General features: G+C 66.3%; 1 protein-coding gene across 1 annotated transcript in view; it reads left to right on the forward strand.

Annotated features, from left to right (window-relative positions):
- Positions 1-8,712, forward strand: part of TOP3B (topoisomerase (DNA) III beta) — a 15,464-nt gene extending 6,752 nt beyond the window's left edge. Inside the window, exons 7-19 of the mRNA XM_010852177.1 lie at positions 1-68; positions 203-359; positions 924-1,037; positions 2,273-2,363; positions 2,619-2,773; positions 2,871-2,976; positions 3,363-3,509; positions 3,583-3,756; positions 4,608-4,736; positions 5,201-5,350; positions 5,623-5,723; positions 6,133-6,334; positions 6,660-8,712. The exon at positions 1-68 is cut by the window's left edge and continues 4 nt beyond it. Of these exons, the coding sequence (XP_010850479.1) occupies positions 1-68; positions 203-359; positions 924-1,037; positions 2,273-2,363; positions 2,619-2,773; positions 2,871-2,976; positions 3,363-3,509; positions 3,583-3,756; positions 4,608-4,736; positions 5,201-5,350; positions 5,623-5,723; positions 6,133-6,334; positions 6,660-7,138 (2,073 nt within the window). The 3' untranslated portion in view covers positions 7,139-8,712. The remainder of the gene's footprint in view (positions 69-202; positions 360-923; positions 1,038-2,272; positions 2,364-2,618; positions 2,774-2,870; positions 2,977-3,362; positions 3,510-3,582; positions 3,757-4,607; positions 4,737-5,200; positions 5,351-5,622; positions 5,724-6,132; positions 6,335-6,659) is intronic.
- Positions 8,713-9,330: the final 618 nt, after the last annotated feature.

Consider the following 9,330-nt stretch of genomic DNA (forward strand, 5'->3'; position numbering starts at 1 on the left):
CACAACGAGGCGCTCTCGGTGGACGCGCGGCAGGAGCTGGACCTCCGCATCGGCTGCGCCTTCACGAGGTGCCCCCTGCCCCCCCCAGGCCCGACCAGAGACGGGAGACCGTCCGCTGTCTCAGTCCCTGAGACAGTTGTCTTGCCGAAGCGCGAGTGGGTGCCTGACCAAAGTGTCCTCGTTTCCCTGACCCCCTTCACAGGTTCCAGACTAAATACTTCCAGGGGAAATACGGCAACCTGGACAGCTCGCTCATCTCCTTCGGGCCGTGCCAGACGCCCACGCTGGGGTTCTGCGTGGAGAGGCACGACAAGATCCAGTCCTTCAAGCCAGAGACCTACTGGGTGCTACAGGCCAAGGTCCGCGGCCTTTTCCCGTTCACACTGGGACTTGCTGGGCTTGGGTGTAGCATCTGAGCACCCCCACTGTCATCGTGGTCCCCAGGCCCAGGGCACGGATGTGGGCAGCACCATGGGCCCAGGAGAGGGCTGTCTAACACAGGGTCAGGTCGCGGCTGGGGCAGTCGGGTCCAGGGACTGGACTGAGGGCCATGGGTCACTGGCCTTCCAGCTCCTAAAAAGCCTTGGAACACGTTTTCCTAGTAAGATAGACGGAAGGTTCTCGTGAGGTCTGAGTATGACACGGGGCCGCTGCAGTCCACGCGGGCTCCTGAGGGGGTGGGGTCCCCTGAGGGGGTGGTGCTGCGACGCCCCTGTGGGCGTCAGCCTTGGCGCTGGGCTCCTGTCCTGAGACTGCCTCCCTCGTCTCAGCAGGAGGCTTCTGCCAGAGCAGCCTGTGCTCAGGGAGGGGCTGGGCTGCGCCCCCGCACAGCTCTGGCCATGAGCCCTTCCAGCCAGGCCCGGGTGGGGACCGCCCCGCGGGCGGTGGCTCACGCGGCCTCTGCTCCTGTCCGCCTCCTGCAGGTGGATGTTGACAAGGACCGCTCCCTCCTCCTGGACTGGGACCGTGTGCGCGTGTTCGACCGGGAGATCGCACAGATGTTCCTGAACATGACCAAGCTCGAGAAGGAGGCCCAGGTGGGCTGCTGGGAGCCACGGAGGCCTCTGCTGACCAGGGCGCAGGGTTCCCTCTGTCTCTCTGGAACACAGACACCTTTTAGAGAGAAGGCTGGTTGCTCCCACGCACGCCCCCCACCACGGTCCTGCCCTGGCCCCCCAGGCCGTGGCCGCCACACAGCTGCTTGGCCTGACCCGTGAACGTGCCCTGCGGGCGCCCGCTTGCTCAGGGGCTTCCACCCTGATGTCTGCCCTCGGTGGCATATCCAGCCAGAGGCCTCTTTGCCCGTCTAGAGCCCGCCCAGGGCCCGCAGCCAGCACGGGCGCTCTGGGCCGTCGGCTCTCCGGGCCTCACCTGCCGCGCTTCTCACTCGGGTCTCGGGAGTTGCAAGTATGGCGGCGTGGCTGGTAGGAAGAGGTTGATGCCATGTGGCAGGGGGCTGGCCACGCGGGACTGGCGGGTCCGCGGCCGTGGTGGCTCGTGCCTGCAGTCGTGCCTTCCTGGGTCCTTCTTGCCCAGTGCAGTCGATTCAGGCACCGGAGCTGCTTCTAAAGCTGCCCTGCACTTCTGCCCGTGACGGCCACCACGTCTGGGCCTCCCCATTGTGATCGCAGCCTCCACTGCTGCGTCTGTCTGTCCAGAGCTCGGGGTGTGGCCCTGGCTAGGTTCACATGGGGTTGGCAGGGGTGAGCGTGGCGGCTGAGAAGCCTGGATCGCTTCTGCCGTAGGCAGGACGGTCATCTCTTCAACAGCCGTTCAGCCCAGAGGCTGAGCTGATTGCTCACCTTGCTTTTCCGCAAGTGGGAGCTGTTCACTGAAGTTCCTCCGGGTGACCCACAGTTAAAAGTTAGGACATTTCATAGAAAAAGTTCCGACTTCGCTTTTCCTGACCAAGCAAAAGGTGTAGCTACACTTGCGGGCACCATGAGGAGCAGCAGCTGCCCCTGCGATGGGCCCTCACCCCAGGACCCCCGCCTTCCCCACAGACGGAGATGCTGGCTCCCGTCGGGCCGCCAACGTGCAGCCCCTTCTCCTGACTCCTCTCCTCCTCCAGGGTTTCTCTCCTGAAAAATAGTCTCTAGAATTCCTGTTTGTTTTCCTTTCTTGGGCCTGAACAACCGTTCATTCGAGTCGCGAGGCCGCTGTAAAGGGAGTTAGAGAAGCCCAGAGGACGAATGAGAGTCACACCCTCAGCGACTCCTTTTGCCCCTGCCCCGGCACTTGCCTGCCCTGCCCTGACCCCGCCCGTCCCCAGGTGGAGGCCACAAGCAGGAAGGAGAAGGCCAAGCAGCGGCCGCTGGCCCTGAACACCGTGGAGATGCTGCGTGTGGCCAGCTCAGCCCTGGGTGAGTGCGGGTACTACTCCTCTCTCAGGGTCTCATGACTTGGAAGCACAGGCTGCCTGGCGGGTAGGAAGGGATGGTTGCCAGCAGGCAAGGGGCCGGCCGTGTCTCGAGGGCCATGCTGGTCATCCGCGCCCTCCCTGCTGGGGAAGCTCAGCCTTGGGCTGGGCCTGCGGACGAGGGCACCAGCCTCCCAGGAGCCTGAGAGTCTAGCCGGGGGCACCCGGTGTCTGGGCGCTGAGCCTGCGTCTCTGACAGGAATGGGCCCGCAGCACGCCATGCAGACCGCCGAGCGGCTCTACACGCAGGGCTACATCAGCTACCCGCGCACCGAGACCACCCACTACCCCGAGAGCTTCGACCTGAAGGGGCCTCTGCGGCAGCAGGCCAACCACCCCTACTGGGCTGACACGGTGAGCCATGCTAGGCCAGGGCGGGCAGCCGTGCTCCCTGCAAGGGCTGGGGGCCATGCTGGGCTGACACCCTGCTCCATCCCGGCTGCCCCCTCAGGTGAAGCGGCTCTTAGCAGAAGGTATCAACCGCCCACGGAAAGGCCACGACGCTGGCGACCATCCCCCCATCACCCCCATGAAGTCTGCCACGGAGGCCGAGTTAGGTATGGGGGCACCCCCAGATGGTCACACCCCCTGGCACACACGCACGCACACGTGCATCGAGCTTCACAAGAGAGCAGGGTGAGGCGCGCTGGTGACCCGATCTCTGCAGGGTCAGGCCCCATGGCAGCGTGGGGCCATCTGAAAGCTGTGCTCCATCGCCGGGCCGTGACAGGAGTGCGGTGGTGGTGGGGGTGTGACGGGGGCAGGCGCTGCCTCGGGAGGCCCTGGGGCAGAAGGCCAGGCGGGGCAGGGCGGCGGGCTCCACCGTGGGGAGGCCTGGAGTCCCCCACCTCCAGGGGCTGGGCGCAGGGGCCCCAGTGCCGTAGCGGGAGCACGGGGCTGCCTGGAGCCGGAGCCTGGTGCTGAGCGGCCGCGCCCGTGGCAGGGGGCGAGGCTTGGCGGCTGTACGAATACATCACCCGGCACTTCATCGCCACCGTCAGCCACGACTGCAGGTACCTGCAGAGCAGCGTCTCCTTCCGGATCGGGCCCGAGCGCTTCACCTGCACGGGCAAGACCGTCATCTCCCCAGGTAGGGGCGGCGGGGGGGCGGCTCCCCCTCCGCAGATACGTGGTGAGTGTCCTGAGGGCCGGTGTCTCTGCAGGCTTCACGGAGATCATGCCCTGGCAGAGCGTGCCCCTGGAGGAGAGCCTGCCCACCTGCCAGAAGGGCGACACCCTGGCCGTGGCCGAGGTCAAGCTGCTGGAGAAGCAGACGAGCCCGCCGGACTACCTGACCGAGGCTGAGCTCATCACCCTCATGGAGAAGCATGGCATCGGTGGGTCCCGCCCGGGGCCCCCACCCCGCCCAGGGCCCACTGTGGCCCGCCGAGCAGGGCAGCGCAGGGCAGCTGCGGACCCCGGCTGAGGCCTCCACCTCCGGACCTGGCCTTGGGGCTAGAGATGTGTCCTTGGCGCTACCTCCATCTCCAGGGCTGAGCGTTGGCCAAGGGGGCCACTGACTCGCCCGCAGGGAGGACATAAAGCTCAGGTCAGGTCCGTGGACAACAGGAAGGCCAAGGCCCCACAGCACTTTCCCTGGGGCTGGAAGCTCCACGTGGGGGCGGCATCCTCAGGAGCTTGTGTGGCCACTGCTGCACGGGTGAGGGGTCTCACCCAGACCCCAGGCCCAGGGCTGTGACTCGAGTCCTCACACCCCTGGAGCCAGCCCCGTGCCCCAGGAGGGGCCCTGCCTTTCCCTGAGGCTTGGCTCTGGTGAACCGGGCCCCTAGAGGCTGATAGGCTCTGGACGGTTGTGGGACAGCCAGGCCATTCCGCAGTTACACGTGTCCCTGGGGCCGATCAGGAGGGGCCCCGAGGCCACGTAGCTGGCGGGTCTGCCAGGTGCTGGAGACCCACTTGGCAGCGGAGCTCTGTGTGCGTGGGTCAGGGCCCTGTTTCTGGAACTGTTCGTGTGCTGCGGGGCGAGGCGGGGAGAGGCTCGGGAGGTCACATTCATCAGACGCGAGGGGCGGGCGGCCGAGCTCCTTCACCTCTGAGCCCCCCGGAGCCTCCGCGTCGGGTCCGCGGGACAGTCCGGGGCAGGCCTGCGAGCCGCTCTGGGGGGCGGGGCTGAGAAGCCGGCTTCGCAGCGCGGGCAGAGGGAGAGCCGAGTCCATGCTGTGCCCAGGGACGGACGCCAGCATCCCCGTGCACATCAACAACATCTGCCAGCGCAACTACGTGATCGTGGAGAGCGGGCGCCGGCTCAAGCCCACCAACCTGGGCATCGTCCTGGTGCATGGCTACTACAAGATCGGTGAGCCCCGGCCCCGCCCCCACCTCAGGGCACGCCCCGGCCACGCCCAGGGCCCCGTACCCGGCCACGCCTCCCACCCCGAGTCTGCCCCCAATCATGCCTCCCACTGCAGGCCACGCCCCCACTGCAGGGCCCACCCCGGCCATGCCTTCCATCCCAGGGCCTGCCCCGGCTGGGCTGATGGTCTCCTGGAAGTGTTGGGGTCTGAGAGCGGGGGCCTGGATTCCTGCAGACTGGCTCCTGGCCGGCCCTGGGGTCCTTAGTGCTGGACCGTGTATCTGCCCTGAGAGGTCCCCAGGGGCCGTGGGAGACAGCAGGGAGCTCAGCCGGACAGTCCGTCCGGTGACAGCACCCTGTGACTGGGTGCCCTGGTCCCCCTCGCAGGGCTCCTGGGGAGATCACAGGTGGGAGCCCTACTCCTGCGCGCGGTGCGAGGTGCTCACAGCGCCCCCGCCCGCCCGCAGATGCCGAGCTGGTGCTGCCCACCATCCGCAGCGCCGTGGAGAAGCAGCTGAACCTGATCGCGCAGGGCAGAGCCGACTTCCGCCAAGTCCTGGGCCACACCCTGGACGTCTTCAAGAGGAAGTTCCACTACTTCGTGGACTCCATCGCGGGTTAGCGTGCCCCTTCCCTGCCCCTCAGCCGAGGGACCCGCCTCAGGGCTGTCATCTCCCTCGGGGAGACCCGCTCCCAGGCCCTGGCTCCAGGGGGCTGTCGGGACCCCAAGGCGAGCGTGGTGACAGCCCTCGGTGCACACGGCTCGTCTCCAAACGGGTCGGCCCTCGCCGTGCCGTCACCTACCGCCAGGGGCTGCCTGCCCAGTAAGCCAGCTGTGGGGAGGTGGCGGCCGGGGCTGGGCTGTGACTCCTGCCCCGCTGGCTTGCAGGCATGGATGAACTGATGGAGGTGTCCTTCTCGCCCCTGGCGGCCACGGGCAAGCCCCTCTCCCGCTGCGGGAAGTGCCACCGGTTCATGAAGTACATCCAGGTAGGAGGGCGCGTGTGCACGCCAGGCAGTCTCGCCTCCCCGCGGCCTCGCTCCAGCAGCCTTCACGTGGAGTGACTGCGAGGCCCGGGCAGCTTCTCCAGCAGACATCCAGCGCTGCCCTCAGACCCAGCAGGGCGTGAGCCGTGGGGTCCCTGAACCATGTGCCGCCCACGCTCTCCTGACCTCGCGTTCTTCGCTGTCAAGGGAACGCACGCACACTGGGGTCTGAGCAGCGCCTTTGTGCGCGTGCAGCAGTGAGCACCCTGAGACTTGGTCATAGGGATCCTGAGAGGTCCTGGCAGCACTGCACACTGCCCACCACCCGCGAGTGTCCTGGGGAGACAGAGGGTGGGCAGGCGGGTCAGGAGACCCCAGCAACCCCGTGACCCCTGCCCCCGACCCTGCCCAGGCCAAGCCGAGCCGCCTGCACTGCTCGCACTGCGACGAGACCTACACGCTGCCCCAGAACGGCACCATCAAGCTCTACAAGGAGCTGCGGTGCCCGCTGGACGACTTCGAGCTGGTCCTGTGGTCGTCGGGCTCCAGGGGCAAGAGCTACCCGCTGTGCCCCTACTGCTCCAACCACCCGCCCTTCCGGGACATGAAGAAGGGTGAGCCCCGCCCGCCCGCGCCACCCTGGACTCCGGCAGGGGCCCCCCACCGCAAGGGGAACCCTAGTCCCCACCCTTCTCAGGGAGACCTGTCCCTGCCTCCAGCGGCTTCCAGGGTGGCCAGTGGCCCCACCTGGGCCCCAGGAAGCGAGATAAAGGAGGGTGGACCCGACCGGGGGCCGCCTGGGGTGGGGGGATGGGGCGGGGGAGACGTGAGGGTCGAGGAAGCCCTAGAGAAGCGGAGCCCAGGCGCGTGCGCGGGGTGAGAGGAGGGGCTCCGCAGGGGTGGGGCCAGTGTGTGTGCCTCACGCGGCCCTCCCCACAGGCACGGGCTGCAACGAGTGCACGCACCCCAGCTGCCAGCACTCGCTCAGCATGCTGGGCATCGGCCAGTGCGTGCAGTGCGAGAGCGGCGTGCTGGTGCTCGACCCTGCCTCCGGCCCCAAGTGGCGCGTGGCCTGCAACAGGTGCAACGTGCTGGCCCACTGCTTCGAGAACGCCCACCGCGTGCGCGTGTCCGCCGAGACGTGCGCCGCCTGCGAGGCGGCCCTGCTGGACGTGGACTTCAACAAGGCCAAGTCCCCGCTGCCGGGCGACGGCACGCAGCACACGGGCTGCGTCTTCTGCGACCCGGTCTTCCAGGAGCTGGTGGAGCTGAAGCACGCAGCCTCCTGCCACCCCATGCACCGCGGGCCCGGGCGGAGGCAGGGCCGGGGCCGGGGCCGGGGCCGGAGGCCGGCGGGGAAGCCGGGTCCGCGCCGGCCCAAGGACAAGATGTCAGCCCTGGCCGCCTACTTCGTGTGATGGCCAGCAGGCTCCGTGCCGCGGCCTCCGGGCCCCGGGGATCATTAAACGCGGTGTCTTCTGCAGAGCCAGCGGCTCCTCACAATCGCCTGCTGTCAGAGGGCTGTGCCCATCTCCTCGCCTCTCCCCTGTCCCGCACATGCCCCTGAGTGCCCGCCCCCTGAGTCCTGCAGGGGGGCCACTGCGCACAGAACCAGGAGCAGACCCAGTCCAGGGCACCCGCCACGCTGCACGCGTGTGAGATGGGGCACGGTGTGTACATGTCAGGGTGCCTGGGCGCCGGGGAAGCAAGATGCTCCTGCCGCCCGCGCCCAGCTGTCCTAGGCTAGGGGGACGCCTCCCTGGGTGTTGGCCCTCACTCCACCCACTGCCCACTGCGTGGGTCTGCGTGTGGGGGCCCGCATGTGACCCTGGCACCCCCAGGCCTGTTCCCCTTCCAGTTCTCAAACAGGTGTCCGCTCAGGCAGAGGTGGGCGGCAGCAGACGGCAGGGTCAGGGGCCATACCACCTGCAGGACACAGGGCACCTGCCCGCTTCCCGTGCCCACTCCACCTGAGGGCGCCCCCTCAGCCCACCACAGCCCACCTTGGGACTTTGCCCCCTGCCAGGCCTCCGCCTGAGGGGCCCCCGTGAAACGCCTCCGCAAGCCTGCACGCGGGGCAGGTTGGAGCTGTGGTGCCCAGACACGGACCGCTACCTGGGTCGTAGGTTCGCCCGGGAGGCTGGAACTCCGGCAGGGTGAGCCAGGCCACGTGGGAGACTCCTTTCCCAAGGGTAGAGCCGGGGCTGGAGCTGAGGTGGGCGGGAAATGGGCGGGAGGAGCTGACACTAGCCACAGGGCCAGTCAGCTCCTGGGCGTGGGGTTGGCCCAGTGCCCACTGGAGGAGGCACACTCCCAGCCAGGCGGCATGCCTTGCTTCCCCACCACCTCCCGGTGCTGGCCTTGGGGCATCAGTGCTCTGAGGGGTCTCGTGGGGGCCCGCCCGGGAGGGCCCGTGGGACGTCAGCTGTCCCAGGAGCCCCTCACCCACACAGCGGTCCTCAAACTTCAGTTCACACTTGTTCTGGGTACACTTTGGGAAACACTGAGGCAGGGTCTCACAACAGCCCTGGAGGGTAGGTTGGCACCTATTGATCCCCTTTTTCCTGATATGGAAACTGGATATGGGACAGCTAAGGAACAACTTGAAGGTCACAGGTCATAAGCACTTAACCACAGGCCTTGCTGGGGTCACCATGCTGACCTGCAGGCGGGGTCGGGCTGCAGGATCTAGGAAGGCCTGAGGAGAAGGGCCCCACCCTGCCTTCTCTGCCCAGATGCCCACTGCCTTCTAGATCCACCCCCTACCCAGTCTCTGTCCTTCCAAACCGACCAACTCTTAGTTCTCCAGACTCCTGTTAGTGAATCTTAGTTCCTGGGCCAGACACAGGCCGTGTGCCCACCTGGAGGTCAGGTGGGCAGGGCCCCAGTGGGGCTTTTGAGGGCTCTTCCAAAAAAGTTTATATTATGCTTTACGACTGCATTGATATAAAGATGAACATATTATATATTAAAACATTTTCTTTGACCTAAATGTTGTTTATCTTTCGGTGTTAAAATACTTCCAGGGAATTCCATGGCGGTCCAGTGGTTAGGACTCCCCACTTCCATGGCTGGGGACATGGTGGATCCCTGGTGGGGGAAGTAGTATCCCACAAGCTGTGTAGCATGGCCCCCAGTTTTTTCCCTTGGCTTCTAGGGTGGCAGAGAAGCGGCCCCCCGAAGATGTCCGGGTCCTGGGCCCTGGAACTGTTTTGCTCTTAGATGACGTGGTGAAGAGGAATCAGAGCTGCAAGCTGAACGAGGGCTGCTCACCTGACTTTAGAACAGATGACCCTGGGCCATCTGGGTGGCCCAAAGTCATCACGAGGGTCTTCTTGGCTCCGAAGGTGGGGGACCATGAGCTAAGAGAGGCGGGGCAGTTAGAAACTGAAAAAGGAAGGAAAACAGATTCTCCTCTAGAGCCCCCAGAAAGGAAGGGCACCCTGATGACCCTTGAACGTAGGCCATTGAGACCCTGCAGGCTTCTGACCTCCAGGCCTGCAGATACTGTGTCAGTTTGTGGCAATACGAAATTAAGGGTCCCTAAAAGGGTCGTGAGCCCCGGGCAGTGCTGGGTGGCACCCCCGCTCCACCAGCCGCTGACCTGCTC

Source organism: Bison bison, unplaced genomic scaffold, assembly GCF_000754665.1.
Source record: "Bison bison bison isolate TAMUID 2011002044 unplaced genomic scaffold, Bison_UMD1.0 scf7180017851930, whole genome shotgun sequence".
Lineage (NCBI taxonomy): Eukaryota > Metazoa > Chordata > Mammalia > Artiodactyla > Bovidae > Bison > Bison bison.